Source organism: Lynx rufus, unplaced genomic scaffold, assembly GCF_022079265.1.
Source record: "Lynx rufus isolate CCGP_SWC_20201006 ecotype Redwood Valley unplaced genomic scaffold, mLynRuf1.p SCAF_13, whole genome shotgun sequence".
Taxonomy (NCBI): Eukaryota; Metazoa; Chordata; class Mammalia; order Carnivora; family Felidae; genus Lynx; species Lynx rufus.
The window spans coordinates 30376924-30396655 of record NW_025814827.1 but is presented as its reverse complement, the minus strand read 5'-3'; the positions used below and the strand labels follow the sequence as shown (position 1 = coordinate 30396655).

Genomic DNA, 19732 nt, shown 5'->3' with positions numbered 1-19732 from the left:
GAAGGCCTCTGAGGTTTAGAGTGTTTGGCACCTTGGGCAAGCTGAACAGCTGTCCTCCCATTTTAAATTCAGCGTGCTGTAAGTAAACTGTTCTCATTCATCTATTTGCATACGTTTGTTAAAAAAAAACATCCAGAAGCAAGAGATCTTTTAAGTTGATTTATTTTGAGGGGAAGAGAGAATCACACGCAGGCTCTGTGCTGTCAGTGCAGAGTCTGACGCAGGGCTCTACCTCACGAACTGCGAGATCATGACCTGAGCGGAAACCAAAAGTTCTGATGCTCAGCCGGCTGAGCCACCCAGGTGCCCCTGGGGATTCTTGACATCTGTTTGCCATCTCAGAGAGGCAGCTACAGACATGTTCTATTTAGCCATAGAATTCTTAACCCACGCCTTATCTCAAAGCAGTCATTTTAATACTTACTTTTTTGAAATCTCTTCAAATACACTAGATCTTAATAACCTTTGCTGCTTAAATTCTTCCAAGTAATTAAAGTCTCCTTTAACAATCACTTGTTGGTATAGAATTTCAGCCCAATCAGGAACAAAGTCATAGGCCTCAGCCACAATAGAAGCCTTATAAAAGGATGGAGGGGAAGAAGGATACCATTAGAACCCTATCTGATATAAAATTGAAGGCAAGGGGTTCTAAAAAACAACTTCCTACTGTTACATTCATGGTGAATGTGACCATCACCAACATGCGGAAAGACTATTAGCATTAGCATTGGGAAGTTTGGTGTTCGTTTGACATTTCTCTTCCCTTAAACCCCAAACATTTTCCTGCGGTATTTTTAATCTTCACAATGAGTTAGTAAAACTACTGAGAAATGGTATTTTTCCCACTAACTCAACTGTGTAAGGAACAGGGAAGGGGCTGATTCCCTGGTAACCTAAGTGCTAAAGCCAGCCTCCCAGCAGCCCTGACTCCCTGTGCTAACCCAGGTGTACCATCCTAGAAACAGTGGGGCTAAGAGATACTCAGCTCATTAGCAGGAATGTTTCTCCAAAGGTTGTCTGCCTTTCTGCTGGTCTAACAGCAAGCTCCAACCTCTGTCCAAACAATATGCTAACAAATCCTGCCATGAAAAGCAATTTGGTGTATCGGACAGCTAAAAGTAAAAGCTTAGAATTACCCTGATTCTGTCTCTAGTTCTGACATTCCAGGCAAGTGACTCAACCTGTGGGCCCCAGGAGAGGGGTGGCAGGAAGGGGTGCTGGCAACAAAGCTGACTTCTAGAGTTTCCTTCCTTGCTTACCTGGTAGAACCGAGGTAGAGCAATGATGCAGTCCATCAGCCTGTGGCGGCCGAGGTTGATGAGCATTGTGTTCTGGCCAGTGTTCAGAAAGTGAATCTGCAGTGTTATCAACTTGGTGAGCCGGTGACAGTGCAGGGCCTGTCGCACACAGGAGTCCTGAGAGACAAGGGTAGAGGGAGGCACAGGGGACATGTTGGCATGTCCCCTGGGAACCTTCCAGCAACTGAACTCACCCCTTCTGCCCCCCGTTGGCCCAAAACTCCGTCTCCTTTCACTTGGAAGAGCCCAGGGAGATAATTCCTACTGCAGACACCAAGCTCTAAGGCCGTTCTGGAATGAGACTCCACTGTTACCTTGGCATAACTCTCTGCTGCATCCAGCATCAGAGTCAGGGCTTTCAGCAGCAGCTGCTTCAGGTGGTGCCCGTCCTTGAGGCGGTCCTCTGCGGGAGAGAAGGGGAAACCTGTGGGGTGTGTCTGACTCTGGAGGCTGGCTGCTCCCATCCCACTCAGTGATGGTGGGCTGGACTAGAAACATCTAGCTCACATTCGCTAGGAGGCAGGCATGTCTTACTCAGCTAAAGGCTACTGGACCAGAAGCACACACTTTGGAGCAGGGTTCATCTAGTTCTCAGAAGCATCAAGGCAGGCTCGCCCAGCCTCGGTGTACACATTGCTTCCAGATGGATGTCACCCCGGGTGCATGGGCTACAAGAGGGGCAAATGCCTTCCAAATCCCCTTCCATCTCTTGTCTGCCCAGCTGGGACCCCACTGAGTGGCAGTTAATAGCTGAAGTGGGTATTAATCCCCTTCTTAGTCCCAAAAACCTCTCCTGGCTGGCAGCACTGGCCTGAGGGCACTGCTGTGACCTTTCTCACCCCAGGGCTGAGACTCGATCAATTTCAGTTGGATGCCGGCAGCTGCCTCGTGGTTCTCCCCGATCTCCCGGCACATGCTGAAGCACAGAGCAATCATGTTGTGCTTCTCACTGTCTCCCGGGCGACAGCGTTTGATGTAGTCCAGCAGGGCTGTCTTCAGGGTACCGCTCTGCCCAGGGAAAAAGGGGAGTACCAAGGTCAACCAGTGACTGCGAGGGGGCATGACTGGCTGAGTCCCTTGGTTCTGAAAGTTCCTTGACAACTCCCAAGAAAAAGGAAAAGATAAGCAAAAATGAACACAAAAGTTTATGCTACCCTAAGAAAACAGGCACATCCTCTCTGCTGGTACAAATGTGAACGGTGAAACCTGTCAGAAGGGAGAACCCTCAAAAATGTGCACATGTGCATTACTCTAACAGTTCCATTTTTTAGGAAATCTATCCCTTAAGAAGTAAGCAGAGAAACGTGCTGAGATGGATGTACCACAGGTATTCAATAGCAAACAACTGGAAAGAATCCAGATGTCCAGAATAAGGACTAAGAGAATACCATGTAGCCATTACAGCCAATGTTGGTTTGGGAAATATTCATGACATGCTTATTAAGTGAGAAAAGCAGGCTATTTTATATCTACACACCATGATAAAAGTTTTGCCAAAAAATACGTAACTACGTATGTATATATGTTTCTGGCCACATGTGCAGAGAAAGGGCCTACACCAGACTGTTAGCAGTGGCTGTCTCCTGGTGAGGACTTTTTTCTGTGCATTGTAGTTTTCCAAGTGTCTCTATAGTGAATATGCGTTACTTTTGTTATCAGGAAAAAAACTTATTAAAAGAATATTTCCATGCACAAACCAAAAGACCTTGGAAACAATTTTAAAAAAACCCTCTGGGGTATCCTGCAGGTGTACCTCGGCCCAGGACTTGCTCCTCTCCTCACAATTGGACTGGTCTGTCCTGAAACTGGCCCAGCACTGGGGAGAGTTTTTCTGCTTTATCTCTTAGTCCTGATTGGCTGAGCTCAAGTTCCCAGAAGCCAAAAATGTGCCTTGGTTTTCAAATCTTCAGAGGTGAAAGAGGCTGAAGCAATCAATCAGCCAAATGAATGATTTGGGAACAGAGGCTCCGTAAGTGACATGCCTGGGGTCACATGGCACGCCGAAGACAGAGAAGTGCCCGGAGCCTAGAGGGCTGACAGGTCAGGCCTTGGCTTCCAGGCCTCCTTCCTGGTCATCACTGTAAGCTGCCCCACAGCCTTCCAAGCCCAGGCCTGGGCATTCCATTCACTTCCTAGCGGCTCGTGGCAACACACATTCTCATGGTCCCTTGAAAACTCTCCACTCAAAGCCATCAGACACAGCATTCTGAGCTGGTTAATCTACTTCCACATGGCTCCCAGGAAGGGTTTTTGCTTCCCCGGAGCCAGCATTCAGACAGCCGAGGCAGGTGACAGGCTGACAGGAAGTGCACAAACTTGTTTTCCTCATTATTTAACATCTATTGGGATAATTGCTACCTAGTCTGAACTCTGTAACTTAAAGCTACTGGTTACGGTGTGTGTCCTAGGAAGTTCTTTAATTCTCTCCCTTTGATCCCAGGGGGCCACCTTGACTGGGATTATTCCTGAGAAGTCAGCTGTAAAGTCAACAATATATGCCGTCCTGGAGCTCAAAATACTGTACACCTACCGGATCCAACTTCTTCCTCATCAGCACTTCAAAGTAGTGCTTTTTATGCAGCAAATCAAATATGTAGGTCATCTCATTGTACCTTCCAATGCCAGTGAGCAGGCGCACCTGGAAAGGGTGAGGGCAGCTTGCATCAGTGTCAGCTAGATCGCCGCTGCTCTCATCATTTCGGTTGCTTTCAGATGCCAACCTCCAGGGAGCAGAAGGGCTAATGGCAAGGCTGCCATTCTTAGCTCCCTCCCTCCCTTCCCATGTACCCAATGGGACCTCCTCTGGAGGATTCAGAAATGCTCGCCATTGGGCCACCACTGGCTGTTGCCTCCTCAGTCGTCTATAAACCTAAGTGTTGACGTGACATGGTAGGCAGGCACGCTTCCTCTTCCCACCACGCCTTATTACAGGGCCCGGTGGCTTGCTCACCCACACGGGTCAGTTTCAAGCCTGGGGAGATTGGGGAGGCACAGGAGTTGTGAGCTGTCAGCTCATTTCAGTTCAGAGACAACACTGAACCTTGTTTTGGGGGGAAACAGAGCTGTCTCAGCCCTCTAGATAAATGAACTGCCCTGGCAAGGGGGTAGGACAGCCCTGGAGCATGGCACAGACCCTCTTGATATCTGCTCCTTTGGGGCAGTCTCTGCTCTGATTTTGACAGTAATCCTAACCTAGAGCAGAGGGTTGAGCTGCCCAGCCAGCTCCCAAGTAGGCAGTGGTATCCAGAGGAGCAAATGCCCTAAGACCATGTCAGCTCTGAACTGGTTCCCGGCCTATCTGTTCTCTCAAAGGTAGCCTCAGAATGGAGGGTGGGGGTTCAGGGGTGACTTACCATCAGCCCATACTCCTCACTGGGGGCCAAGTGTTTGTCTGTAAGCAGCCGGGCAGCCTGCAGGACTCGGCTGATGCCCTCCATGTGGCATGTCAGCGTGAAGCAGTGATGGGCCAGGATCAGCAGCTCCGTGGCTGGGTAGGTGAGGCAGTCAGGGTAAGAAAGGATTGTGAACCCTGGCAGCAGGGTGGAGGGGCCTATATAGACAGCCTGTCTGGAGAAGACTCTGAGATCCCTGACCTCACCAGCTTTGGAGTAAAGTGTGGCAATGGACATATAAAGCTTTAAAAATAGGCATACTTTTTTTTTTTTTTTTTTTAATTTTTTTTTTTCAACGTTTATTTATTTTTGGGACAGAGAGAGACAGAGCATGAACGGGGGAGGGGCAGAGAGAGAGGGAGACACAGAATCGGAAACAGGCTCCAGGCTCCGAGCCATCAGCCCAGAGCCTGACGCGGGGCTCGAACTCCCAGACCGCGAGATCGTGACCTGGCTGAAGTCGGACGCTTAACCGACTGCGCCACCCAGGCGCCCCATAAAATAGGCATACTTTTGAATCAGGAATTTATCTTAGGGAGATAATCATGAATGTGCATATAAATGTGCCTATAAGGATGCTTGTCACGGTGTTGAAAACAGAAAGTTGGAAGCAATCTTAAGGTCCCAAAGTAAGGTATAAAATGTTTTAATTACATGAGAAATACTGTGTAACCAGTGACAATGATATAGAAGAATATGGTCATGGAAAGATGTTAATGACAGCATGTTCATAAAGTAATTATAAACAGTATACACAGGATAATGCCATTTTTGAAAAAATGCCTATAGACTTCCATAGAGAAAGATCAGATGGACACATACTACCGAATGCCTAGAATGAACTAGATATTGTGGAAAGCGAGCAGGCTTTCAAGTCACAGGGACTGGGTTCAAGTAACACTTCTGACACGTAACAGTTACAAATCAATCAACTTCTCTCAGCTTCAGTTACCTTCTAAAATGGGGACTTTAATATCCCCATTTTAGGGGATAACGTGAGAGTAAGGTAAGGTAAATGTTATATAAATGTTATAAGGTTACCTTCTTGTGTAAATTTTACATTTTGGGCAGCATTCCCATATTTATTTTCTGAATTTTCTTCAATGACTGATGGCTCTCCACCAAGAACTTGTAAACTATGCTGGAAGGGAAGGGATCCAGAGCAGGAACAAGGATCCAAGTTGAGTTTTGGAAAGACTAACTTGGGGAGACTTCTTGGAGACCGGCTTGGGCCCAAACATGTAAGAAAACGGCCAAGAACTTACTGCAAGACAACTCCCCATGGGGAACGGAGGAAATCTTGTCTAATAGCTTCATGCCTACCAACGTGCGGTCTTGACACAGAGTGGTCAGCTGAAGAAATGTCTGGCTTTCCTCTGCTGGGGTGAACATCTGCTTAAGTCCTGTATAAAAAGGCGGTGAGAAAGGGGCTGCTTTTAGCCTTGAGAGTTGAGAGAAAGCTAAGAACCCCATGCCAGGCACTCTGCCCAGTAATGCGGAAGGAGCTCCTAGTGCAGCTGTCTGCTTCGCTGAGCTCAGACACGTTGGCCTAGTGGTCGCCTTATAGGTCAGCAGGAGTTCATTAGCTCCGAGAAAGGCATTAGCTACTCTAAGCATAATCATAAAATATTAAACAAAAAGCAACAATAACAAAATAAATGCAGTGTGTTCTCTCCTCTGACAAGTGCAGCCTGGTAGTCTCAGAGGCAGCATGCACGATGCACATGAACATGACATGCAGATTCCTTATGCTGGCAACGTGGGAATGTGGTCTGAAAGACGTGGAGGCATGTAGGGTGGAGCACCTGTTCCCTCCGATGGGGTCAGCAGCTCCCGGGTCACCTCTTCGGCCACAAGTTCAGCCACTGTGTCTGGCTCGAGGCCCTGGGTGCTGATGAAAGCCTGGGCCCGCCTGCATCGGTCGGGCCGCTGAGAGGCCAAGATCGTCCTGAGCATGGCCTCACCGTCCCGAGCGGCCACATCTGCGTAGGAACAGCCCAACTCCTGAGAGGAAGGCAAAGTTGGTCAAAGCTACTGTTAGGAGCCAGGAAAAAAGCTAGCAAAAGGCATCCGTTTCTGAAATCCCATGTGGACAGACTCCACTATTTTTTCTGAGGTTAAAGATCCCTCACCCTGGGCAGAAACCTTAGAAGAAGGAAGCACTGTTTTCTAGCCCTTTCTTTCTCTTCACCAATGAGCTGAATCCAAGCAAGAGAAAGAAAGGCTTGTCTTCAGAAACCATCAGGTGACTCACCTCTTGTTGAACACTGAGCTTTTCAAATGTTATGAAATGTAAGAAAGTTGAATAAAAGGCAAGAGCCTCCACTCTGCTGTTCCCACAGCAGCAGCAAAACCCTCAATCTCCAAAGAAGCTCTTCCAAAGGGCTTTAGTGCCTGCCATTATTTCTCCTGTGTTCTTCCACTTCTCAGTGTCTATTATTTTCTCCCCTCGATCAGCACAAAGCCACAAACAATTTCTGGCTGCTCTGGTTCCTGTCTTTACAGTCATCACATTCCATTTTATTTTATAACTTATTTTGGGCTCTCCCGCATATGGAGACCTCCAAACAATCCTGAAGCTAACTAAGATATTATGGCTAGAAGGGACCTTCATGATTAAGTCATTTACAGATGGAGAATCAGGAGCCCAGAAAAGTGAAATTTCTTGCCCTCGCTTCTGGTTGGCTGGGGCACAGCCAGGACTCAAAAGGCCTGGCACTTGGCCTGGAGTCCCCGGTATTCCCAGGGATGGATTTACAGGGGCCAACATCTTGACGAGCCATCTGCTCTCGTGTCATGGTTATCACGTGAAGGGCCAACTTGGCAGCATCCAAAATCTATCTCCATCTTCCTGCTTCCCTCCCTCAGCTGCCCCAGAGGCCCCACCATTGGGCACATACCTTGGCAAGTTCATACAGACACAGGACCTGCCGACAGTAGTTCTTCCCATGGAGGCATTTGCTTGTCAGAATTTCCAGATTAGTCACCACTTCATCCCTGGGGGGCAGCATCACAAGTGACTGACTATCCAAACTTGAAGCTGGAAGCAGATACAGGTTTGAGGGGGCTTTAAGCTGGCAAGTAAAGGCCTCTCCCAAGCCCCCTATGGCACAATCTGTTTGCTCACACTTTCCTCCCGTTACACCTCCATGACTCCCCCTGGGTCTGGGACCACTTGTGACTGGGCCCACACCCCACTATTTCATTGCCTTCTTCCAGGAAATCCCGGCCAGGAGACTTCAAAGCCCTCGAGAGGCTACACAAGAGTCCAAGCCACCCAATGAACACTCTAGATAATTACCAAAAATGTCTGCTGAACCCTCCTCCACACACCCTCCCAATTTCCTCTCGTACCACCTAAGTCACCAGATCTAGCTGACTGTGTCTCTAAAACATCTCCCTGGTCACTGCCTGAGGTACAGTCTTCACAACCCTGCATCTACGAGGCTGGCACGAGCCCCTGCCGCCAGCCTCCCCCTCCCCAACTCAATCTTCTATGGACTCTGAAGGATTTTTCCAAATCGGAAATGAGAAAAACCAAGGGTCAACCGGATAGAGGCCTGAAGCGCATGATAAAAATTAAAATCCATTCCTGACTTAGAAAAAAATCAAAACAACCTCTCAGCCGAAAATAGAAGAAAGTGGTCTTGAATTGAGAAAGGGTTTCTATTAGGAAAAAAAGTAGAAGGGAGAATTTAGATCACAGTGTTCCTAACAGCAAAAACAAAATTGAAGAATTTAAGTATGTATCAATACAGTACTATTGGGGCGCCTGGGTGGCTCAGTCGGTTGAGCAGCTGACTTCGGCTCAGGTCATGATCTTGCGGTCCGTGAGTTCAAGCCCGTGTCGGGCTCTGTGCTGACAGCTCAGAGCCTGGAGCCTGTTTCAGATTCTGTGTCTCCCTCTCTCTGACCCTCCCCCGTTCATGCTTTGTCTCTCTCTGTCTCAAAAATAAACGTTAAAAAAAAATTAAAACAAAAATACAGTACTATTAAACAATAAAGTCTTAAGCAAAATTAGTGTATTCATATAGAATGCTCTGCAGCCATTAAAAAGAATGAGGTCCAGAGGTGCTGGGCGGCTCAATCAGTTAAGTGTCCAACTCTTGATTTTTGGCTCAGGTCATGATCTTGCAGTTGTGGGATCGGGCCCCGTGACAGGCTCTGCACTGACAGCTCAGAGCCTGCTTGGGTTCTCTCTCTGCCCCTCCCCTGCTTTCTAAATACACAAAAATACACCCGGTACTAAAGTGACAAAATGTTGGAATTACCATTTATTGAACAAACTATCTTTCAAAGTAGCTATCATACAAATTGTTCCAACAAGCAATTATAAGTGTTCTTGAGACAAAAAGAAAAACAGAGTCTCAAAGAAACAAGGTATAAAGGATAAAATAGAAATTCTGGAAGTGAAAAGTAACTGAAAATTTAAAATCACAGAAATAAACTCAAGAGCAGCATGCAAATGCCAGAGAAAAGAGTCCGTGAAATTGAAAATGGACAGACAGAAATGATCCAATCTGAAAACAAGGAAAGAAAAATGATCCAATCTGAATTAAGACAAAAAAAATGAAAAAAAATTGAATAAAGTCACAAGAACTTGTGAGACAGTAACAAAAGTTCTATGATTTGCATCACTGGAGTCCCAAAAGGAGAGGACTATGAGGACAGTGTTGAAAAAATATCTGAAAACATAAGGTCTGAAAACTACCTACATTTGGTGAAACACATACACCTAAATGTTCAAGTAATTTCAAGTTCATCCTGGACATTTTGAATAGTATGAGACTCTGATTCTTGTTTAAATCTTATGAAGAATGTTGGTTTTGTTTTAAGCAGGCAGTTGACCTGGTTAGGTTTCGGCTACGATATCCAACCCACATTCTGTAGGTAGACTGTGTCGGTTTTTTTTTTTTTTTTTTTTAAGGACCATTTTTAAAAAATGTTATTTATTTATTTTTAATGTTTATTTTTTGAGAGAGAGAGTGTGAGCAGGGGAGGGGCAGAGAGAGAGGGAAACAGAGAATCTGGAGCAGGCTTCAGGCTCCGAGCTGTCACCACAGAGCCGACGCAGGGCTTGAACCCATGAACCGTGAGATCATGACCTGAGCCTAAGTTGGATGCTTAACCAACTGAGCCACCCAGGCACCCCATGTTTTTTATTTATTTTTGAGAGAGAGTGAGAGTGTGAGCAGGGGAGGGGCAGAGAGTGAGGGAGGCAGAAGATCCAAAGCAAGCTCTGCCCTGGCAGCAGACAGCCCAATTCAGGGCCTGACCTCAGAACTGCGAGATCATGACCTGAGCCAAAGTCGGATGCTTAACTGACTGAGCCACCCAGTGGCTGTGATTTTAATATCAGTTTTCAAATCCTTTGCAGTGCCATTCAGATCTAGCCTGCATGTGTGTAACATCCTATGCTCAGTCTGCAGCCTGGGTAGTGTAGTTGTTAATTCAGTTCTCAGAGTCTTGATACGCTGATTAGGAGCAGGTCTATATACGCAAAGCCCAGGATTGAGCCCTGGAGTTCATAAACAATTTTATTGTTGGGTTTCCTGAATCTCTCTCCCAAGTATTTTCCGGTTCCCTGAGGCTTCACTTTTCAACCTTCTGGCCAACAGCTGGAATTTTAGCAGCCTCATTCTATCCTGCACTTTCCCTGACTGTGCCTGCATACTGGGCCAGCAGACAGGATAATGCAAAAGAGAACAGGGGTTCACTGCATCGTCTTGAGACCAGGACACCTCGAATCCAAAAAATAAAGTTCCTCTCTGAGTTTTGGATCTTACCAGCTGTGGCTCCAGCCTCTACTACCACAGCCAAAGGGCTTCTTAGGAGCTGAGATTAAAGAGAAAGGGTGTTAGGAGTTCCCTTTCCTGCTCCTTGAGCCCGTTCTACAGGGCTTCTCCTGGAACACGTGTTCTGTCAGGCTTAGTGCTTAGTTTTGGGTTTCAGGCAGCATCACACTCAGGCTGGAGGTGATGGGAGGTGGGGGCGGGGAGGGGGAATAATTTGTGTCACTCAGTGCTGCCTGCTGTGTGCCAGGTTTTACGTTGATTTCAACAGGTAGAGCGAGCTCGTTCTGCCTTACCTACAACCACAACCCCAGGGAAGGGTTTTAAGCAGGGGATAACATGGTCTGAGTTGCTATTTACTTTCTTCTTTTTAAGGCATATTTTTAATGTGTAGTATCTTAAATGCAAAAGTATTACATGCTTAGTGTAATGAATCACAGTAGAGAAGTGCATAAAGTAACAAGTGAAAGTCATTTATCCATTCAATACCACCCCCACCAAATTTGCCAGAATAATGTCTCTTACTTGCTTGGTATGCATTATTTTCTGTGGGTGGGTTTGCACAGGTACATGGGCACATGCACACCATTTATTTTTTACAAAAATAAAGTTACGTTGTTGTACATTTTTTCCTGTCAGTACACATATATTGACCTCATTTAAAGAGAGAGAGAGAGAGAGAGAAAGCATACACACACAAAAAATTCAAAATGGATTAAAGACCTAAATGTCAGACCTGAAACCATAAAATTCCTAGAAGAAAACATAGGCAGTAATCTCTCTGACATCAGCTGTAGAAACCTCTTTCTACATATGTCTCCTCAGGCAAGGGAAAAAAAAAGCAAAATTAAACTATTGAGACTAACACCAAAATAAAAAGCTTTTACACAGCAAAAGAAACCATCAACAAACAAACAAAAAAAAAGCCTACTGAATGGGAGAAGATATTTGTGAATAAAATATCCCATTAGGGGGTTAATCTTCAAAATATATAAACAACTCAACACCAAAAAACACAATCCAACTAAAAATATGTAAGATGTGAATAGACATTTTCCTAAAGACATCCAGATGGCCAACAGACACATGAAAAGATGCTCAACATCCCCCTCATCACCAGGGAAATTCAAATCAAAACCACAATGAGATATCACTTTACACCTGTCAGAATGGCTAAAATAAAAAATATAAGAAATAGCAAGTGTTGGTGAGGAAAAGGAACCCTAGTGCACTCCTGCTGGGAATGCAAGGTGATGCAGCCACTGTGGAAGACAGTATGGAGGTTCCCCCAAAAATTAAAAATAGACCTACCATATGATCTAGTATTCCACTATTGGGTATTTACCCAAAGAATACAAAAACACTAATTTGAAAAGATATATGACCCCTATGTTTATAGAAGCATTATGTATAATAACCAAGATATAGAACCAAGCCAAGTGTCCATTCATGGATGGATAAAGAAGATGAGGTATATACACACAATGGAATATTACTCAGCCATAAAAAAAGAACACAATTGGGGCGCCTGGGTGGCTCAGTCGGTTGAGTGCCCGACTTCGACTCAGGTCATGATCTCAGTTTGTGAGTTCGAGCCTCGCCTCGGGCTCTGTGCTGACAGCTCAGAGCCTGGAGCCTGCTTCAGATTCTGCGTCTCCCTCTCTCTCTGCCCCTTCCCCGCTCATGCTCTGTCTCTCTCTGTCTCTCAAAAATGAATAAACATAAAAAAAAAAAAAGAACACAATCTGGCCATTTGCAACAATATGGATGGATGTAGAGGGTATAATGCTAAGTGAAGTAAGTCAGTGAAAGAAATACAATTTCACTCACGTGGAATTTAAGAAACAAATAAAGAATAAAAGAGGCAAAAAAATGGACTCTTAACTATAGAGAACAGGGGAGCCTGGGTGGTTCAGTCAGTTAAGCATCTGAGTCTTGATTTCGGCTCAGGTCATGATCTCACAGTTCGGGGGTCTGAGCCCCACACTGGGTTCTGTGCTGACAGTGCAGAGCTTATTTGAGATTCGCTCTTTCTCTCTCTCTGCCCCTCCCCAACTTGCACTGTCTCTCTCCAAATAAATAAGTAAACTTAAAAACAAAGTAGAAAAAGAAAAAAAACTATAGAGCAAACTGGTAGTTACCACAGGTGAGGTGGGGAGGGGGGATGGGTGAAATAGGTGAAGAGGATTAGGAGTACATTTATTGTGATGAGCATTGAATAACGTATAGAACCATTGAATCATATTATATACCTGAAACCATGTAACACTGTATATTAATTATATTTGAATTAAAAATAAAAAGACTGAATGCTTTCTCCCTAAGATCAGTAACAAGGCAAGTATGTCCACTCTTACCATTCTTCCCCAATATCATACTGGAAGTCCTAGCCAGTGCAATAAAACAAGAAAAAGAAATAATAGTCATTCAGATTGGAGAGGAAGAAATAAAATGGTCTCTATTCACAGAGAGTATTGTCTGTAGAAAATTCCAAGGTATCTATAAGAAATCCACTGGGATGAGCAAGTTTAGCAAGGGCACAGGATACAAGATTAACACAAAAATCAGCCTATGTCTATATACTATCAATGTATAATTAGAAACATGATTACTGGTACAGAAAAATTTCAATGGACTAGCTACAAGTCAGATAGATTCCCTCTAACTTTGATATACAGCTAGTTAAAAGACACAAGTGTTGCTATTTCATTGACTAGTTAATTACCTAGTTTATGGATTACCCTGAACTTATGTAACTAGTATGCCAATAGGTACCCTTTCTTTCTGGGAAAGAGTGCCAACAGCTCCATTCAGGACTCAGGGAGGTTTGATCTCTTTCACTTACTGCTCCGGGCTTTCCTTAGTGGCATGCCAGGTTCTTCCTCCTCAGGCAGCTCAGCACTTTGCAGGACAGCATGGACTTCTGGGTGCAGGTCACCCACACTAGCTTCCCCTGAAGCCAGTGCTCTGCAGTGCAACACCAAGGCAACATCTTGGTTATAGAAATGAAAATACCGACATATTCTACTTGCTTCATGCACACAGCCATCGTCCAATAGGCGCCCGATCAGGAAGTTCAGCGATTCCTGCTCCTTCCGACCCAGTGTGTTATCACAAGTCTCTTTGGATGGAAGGCCATTAAGTTCTAAGTATTTTGATGTGTTCAGAGCGGCCAACATGGAGATTGAAAACTCACTCGCTACGCTTTCAAAGGAAAATTCCCCACTAGTTGAGATCTGTTGAGAAAACCTGGGCTCTGTTTCCTCTGGGTTTTCCCTGAGGGTGTGCTGGGCGATGCGGCAGAGCCAGATCCGCTTCTCCAGCTCCTCCAGCTTGTCCACGGGCACCAGGCCCTCCTGAGCAAGCCAGTGTGCAGCCAGTGTCAGCAGCAGATGGGCCTCCTCAATGCTGCTCAGTGCCCCCTCAGCTGGGCACTCACATGCCTCAGGGGCCTGGGCTGAGAAAAAGGAGGAAGCTGCTTTGTTTGAAATGGAATTTCTCTTAAAATTCTCGTGACATTTTTTCCAGAAGCCAATTCTTGCTTGTTTCAGGGACCACTGGTCAATGCGTTTTAAGGTCTGCATTTCCTGTGTTATCTGTGAAATTTAACAAAGCAATTTTTAGTCTTTCCTAGATATAAAAGTGTCATGAATGTGAATGCTCCCAAGAATGCCATACTTGTCAAAACCAAATCAAGTCAGAGAACATGAGACTTGGCTACAGATGATCCTGAATATTTTATCTGGAAAGTTAAAGTATGAAAAGCAATTCTAAATTTACATAATTGAAGGGGGGGTTCAAGATGAAGCCACCCTGTATTTAATTCTATTCAAAGCACAACAGTTGCAGCATATCCTATAAGCTGACCTGAATTTAAAACACACACTCTTTGCTAATGGGCATCCTAGGCTCATCCATTTCTGAAAGTAAGGTGTGTGTCAAAAGTAAAAAAGCCTCGGGGCGCCTGGGTGGCGCAGTCGGTTAAGCGTCCGACTTCAGCCAGGTCACGATCTCGCGGTCCGTGAGTTCGAGCCCCGCGTCGGGCTCTGGGCTGATGGCTCAGAGCCTGGAGCCTGTTTCCGATTCTGTGTCTCCCTCTCTCTCTGCCCCTCCCCCGTTCATGCTCTGTCTCTCTCTGTCCCAAAAATAAATAAACGTTGAAAAAAAAAAAAAATTTTAAAAGTAAAAAAGCCTCTTCTCCTATAAATCATCTATCTCATTTGATTCTGTTTAATGCTGGTTTAAAAAGCTAACATTTTAAGTAACTTAAGAGACTAATGATACCTCTTCAATAACCAAGTTGTCCACAGGTAGCTCAGCTAATTCTGCTACCCTCCTGGCCAAAGCAAACTGTCCCTCTGTCTCCAGTTTTTCCAAAATAGATCTGCATTCATGCTGAAAATTCTCAGGGCTGTAGCTGCTAATAACTACAGGATTAATGGCTATGGATGTATCCTTCAAAATTTTGCTAAGGACACAGAGCTTCTTCACATCTGGACCTGTGCCAAAGAGAAAAGGATATATACATTTAATCAGGAAAATGCTGCCATGGCCTTTCCAGAGTAAATATCAGGGGGAAAGCATGTATGTTTAACACAATTATGTAATCAAAGGAATAACACAAACCTATTTTTCTTCTCTGGTTTGCTAGCACATGAAGCTATAAGGGCATTTCCTACATCGTAAGAACCACTAAAGATTCGCACAGGGACTCCATCTACACATGTGGCTTTATATACACAGCAGAAGTTGGTGGCCTGCTCTGTAGTAGCAACTCAGTCAACCTTGGGAAGATCTGACCAGTCATTCAGGCTAATCCCACCTCTTTCTGGATTCTTCTCCTACCTTGAACAAATCTGTTTTTATGATTGCTCACTTGCTCATTCGGTGCAGGCATCATGTGGAGTAAGACACAGAACTGGCAGGACAGTTGAAACTGTAGCTGACCAATAGCCAAGCCCCTTAATGCAGCACACCGTATCCAGAATGGAGCATCACTTTCTCCTTCGCACAAGTGCTTAACCCAGGGAGACCCAGCTGAGTTCTTCTTCATATCCCTGGGAAGTCCTTTTCCTCAGTGACATTTGGAATTCTCTGCCCACAACCTATGTGGCTGGGTCTGCTCCAATTCCCACATAGTCTGTGTAGAGCTGATGTGTGCCCTACCATAAAAGAGGGGCATGAAAAATATTCTGTAGGGGCCATCTGCTGGGCTGCGGTCTGATTTAGGTGGTTCTGGGGACAGTGAGACACCTTGCACAATAACCACCAGTATGGGGATGCTGGGCTTCTTTTCTTCATATAAAACACAGGTTTTTTATAAGAACAATTTCTAGGGGCACGTGGGTGACTTAGTCAGTTGAGCATCTGACTCTTGATTTTGGCTCAGGTCATGATCTCATGGTTCATGAGTTCGAGCCCTGTGTTGGGCTCTGGGCTGGCAGTGAGAAGCCTGCTTGGGATTGATTCTCTCTCTCCCCCTTGCCCCACTCTCTCTCTCTGCCCCTACCCCACTCACACTTACTCTTTCTCTCAAAAATAAACTTAAAAAACATAATTTCTTTTCTCTAAGCACATACATGTTATACACAGAGCACAAATGTTCTATAAAAACAGAAAATGTTTATATGAATCAAAGCATAATAACAGTTAACAACACAATCCTTATAATTTCTCAAGGATACAGTAATTCTGGCAAGAAAACCAGAAATTCATTTCTGAAAAAAATTAAGATTACTACAGATCAATAAAAACACCTATATGTAAAAAGGATCCATTTGGTGTACAAAGTAATTGGCAAGTCCCATGTGACATACACTGCATTTTGGAAACACCCCTCTTTATTTCCAGTCGTCAGCCCTGACAGCCTACAATCCAGGCATTGAGCCCAGTATTCTGTCAGTGTTTGGTACAGATGTGAGTTCTCCAGATGAATATCTATGAATTTAAATGTGATAAAATAACCCTAGTAGTGAAAATGTCAGAATCTAGTATAAAAACTTGAAATTATCAAATAGAAAAGAGGGTAAGGCAGTAACTGGTTTCTTTCAATCCATAACAACCTTAGAGACTGCCCGTGTCTGGGAGTCTGCAAAAAATAAGCATAATTTGTCTGAAACCTTCAAAATGAATTAGACATTCCTGAAACAGTTTGTGACCCTGAGCAATGATGACATGTTAAGGTGACTTGTCAGAAAAAAGAATGACGGTGACAGGGTGCAGACTAGCCAAGGGGAACGTAGCTGACAAGGACTCAGAAGGAGCAGACAGCTGTATTATATAGGTTATATCTTGTTGTGCTATGTTTTGAATGCTTTCACCATGATTGAAGATTCCTGCAACCTCTTCTTCATACCTCATTATGGACTATAAATGTAATGTTATATGTATTTGATTTTCCTGAATGCCCTTCTAAAATATTTTCAAGATTAAGAAAGCTAATTTGGGGGTGCCTGGGTGGCTCAGTCGGTTAAGTGTCTGACTCTGTTTTGGCTCCTGTCATAATCTCATGGTTTGTGGGTCCAAGCCCCACATGGGGCTCTACGCTGACAGTGCAGAGCCTGCTTGGAATTCTTGCACTCTCTGCCCCTCCCCTGCTTGCTCTTTCTCTCTCTCAAAATAAATAAACCAAAAAAAAAAAAAAAAGAAAGCTAATTTCCTAACAACTTTAGTTTAAGGACTGTCTCTTACCATCACAGAAGAGATGTTCTATTCCAACAAATAGCTGTAAAAGCTTCCCCAGTTCATACTGGGTCCCACACTGCTGCAGCATAAGCTTCAAAAGAAAACACACCTGCTCCTTCAGCCACGCAGCAGGGATGGTAGCATGGACCCTTGTGGCTGTTGTTTCAACCTATGAAAATAAAAGGGGGTCAGGAAAGGTGATTTCACAGCAAATCAAAACCTCCAAATTTGGGAACGTCTAAGAAAGCCAAGGTACCACCAAAAGTCATTTCCTGTCACAAAGGGGGACACTTATTCAGGTCCTTTCCACATGACAGGAAATGGAAGTATGCCTCAGAGGAGTGCAAAAATAAGCCCTCCTTCGCAGCTTTGCAGATACTCTCTTTGTGAGATGTCCTGCTGTAGAGAGCTGTGTGTGTCAAAGTCAAAGATGGACTAGAGACCTAAAGACTGAACGCTAACCATGGAGTGAACTGATGTGAATACCCGCAAGTCAGTGACAGCCAAACTAACAATGCTGTGAGTGGCTGTGAAATTAACCTGACATGTTTCACCTAACAGCTTTGGAGAGGGATCTAGGGCTGCCCTGGAGTCCAGAAGATCTGAAATTCATATATCAAGACCTCTTAGAAAGATTTAACATTGCCCAACTTGTTCTACCACTTTGCATGTAGTTTATATTATCATTAGAAAAGGATCTCAATTAAGAAGCCTAGACTTATGTCATTACAATCAAATGCTGGCAATATTAATAGGAAGATGATCCCAAGTAGCAGGCTACATTAGTTTGAATTAGAGAATTAGTTCTTAGTCTTTATTTACTTGTTTACCTACTCCTGCTGCTGTTAGAAGAGAGTCTATAGCAGGCAGGTGATGGAACTGGTCAGAAGAAAAGATACATGAAAGTAAAGGGCTGAGGCAAGGATGGAACAGGTGCACTGCCCCTCCACAGGAAACCAGAGCAGGGGCAGTCAAACAAGAATAAGAACCACCTGGGAGGACCTAAATATGAAATGAAAAACTATAAAACTCCTAAAAGATTATACAAGAGAAAATTTAGATGACCTTGGATGATAATCTATAAAAACACAATTACCCAGATTGACTTAATTAAAATTAAAAACTTCTGCTCTACAAAACACAATGTCAAGGGGCGCCTGGGTGGCTTGGTCGGTTAAGCGTCCGACTTCGGCTCAGGTCACGATCTCGCGGTCGGTGGGTTCGAGCCCCGCGTCGGGCTCTGTGCTGACAGCTCAGAGCCTGGAGCCTGTTTCAGATTCTGTGTCTCCCTCTCTCTGTGACCCTCCCCCGTTCATGCTCTGTCTCTCTCTGTCTCAAAAATAAATAAACATTAAAAAAAAAAATTAAAAAAAAAAAAAAACACAATGTCAAGAGCATTAGAAGACTAGCCACAGACTGCAAGAATTTGCAAAAGACAAATCTGATAATGGGATATTATCCAAATACACAAAGAACTCTTAAAATGAAACAATAAAAAAACAACGCCATTAAAAAAATAGGCTGGGGGCACTTGGATGGATCAGTAGGTAGAGCATGCAACTTTTTTTTTTAAATGTTTATTTACTTACTTTTGAGAGAGAAAGAGAGAGAGTGAACAGCAGGGGAGGGGCAGAGAGAGAGAGGAGGCACAGAATCTGAAGCAGGTTCCAGGCTCTGAGCTGTGAGCAGACAGCCTGATGCAGGGCTTCAAAACATCAACCGTCATCATGACCTGAGCCAAAGTTGGACGCTTAACTGACTGAGACACCTAGGTGCCCCATGCATGCAACTCTTGATCTTGGGATTGTGAGTTGAGCCCCATGTTGGACATAGAGTTTACTTAAAAAAAAAAAAAAAAAAAAAAAAAAGGCTGAAGACCTTAACAGGTACCTCACCAAAGAAGATATATAAATGGCAAATAAACATAGGAAAAGATGCTCTGCATCATATATCAGGGAAATGCAAATTAAAACAGTGACATATCACAACATACCCATTAGAACGGCCAGAATCTGGAACACTGACAACACCAAAGTCTGGCAAGGATGTGGACCCACAAGAACCAGCGTACATTGCTAGTGGGAATGCAAAGGATACAGCCACTTCAGAAGAAAGTTTGATGGTTTCTTACAAAACAAAACACACGCTTACCATTTGATTGAGCAATTATGCTCCTTGGTATTTACCCAAAGGAGTTGAAAATTTTGTTTAGAGCACCTCTATTCATAATGGCTAAAACTTGGAAGCAATCAAGATGTCCTTTAGTAGGTGAATGAATAAATAGACTGTGGTATATCCAGACAAGGTAATATTCAGCACTAAAAAAAATGAGCTATTAAGCCATGAAAAGACATGAAGGAAACTTAAATGCATATTACTAAATGAAAGAAGCCAATCCTAAAAGTCTACATTCTATACAATTCCAATTATACCACATTTTGAAAAAGGCAAAACTATGAAGATAGTAGAAAGATCAGTGGGTGCCTGGGGTTGGGAGTGGGGAGGGATGAATAGGTAGAGAAGATTTTTTAGGGCAATGAGACTTCTATGTAGGATACTGTAACAC

General features: G+C 44.2%; 1 protein-coding gene across 2 annotated transcripts in view; it reads right to left on the bottom strand.

Moving 5' to 3' along the window:
• Positions 1-19732, bottom strand: part of SPG11 (SPG11 vesicle trafficking associated, spatacsin) — a 93496-nt gene that overhangs the window by 6952 nt on the left and 66812 nt on the right. The window contains exons 28-39 of one of the 2 annotated variants that reach the window (XM_047075166.1): positions 17173-17335; positions 14767-14981; positions 13328-14078; positions 7591-7730; positions 6496-6694; positions 5956-6093; positions 4652-4785; positions 3829-3936; positions 2138-2306; positions 1613-1701; positions 1260-1415; positions 425-576 (exon numbers count right to left, since the gene is read on the bottom strand). In XM_047075166.1, the coding sequence (XP_046931122.1) occupies positions 425-576; positions 1260-1415; positions 1613-1701; positions 2138-2306; positions 3829-3936; positions 4652-4785; positions 5956-6093; positions 6496-6694; positions 7591-7730; positions 13328-14078; positions 14767-14981; positions 17173-17335 (2414 nt within the window). The remainder of the gene's footprint in view (positions 1-424; positions 577-1259; positions 1416-1612; positions 1702-2137; positions 2307-3828; positions 3937-4651; positions 4786-5955; positions 6094-6495; positions 6695-7590; positions 7731-13327; positions 14079-14766; positions 14982-17172; positions 17336-19732) is intronic. The other variant, XM_047075167.1, reaches the window with a different exon arrangement.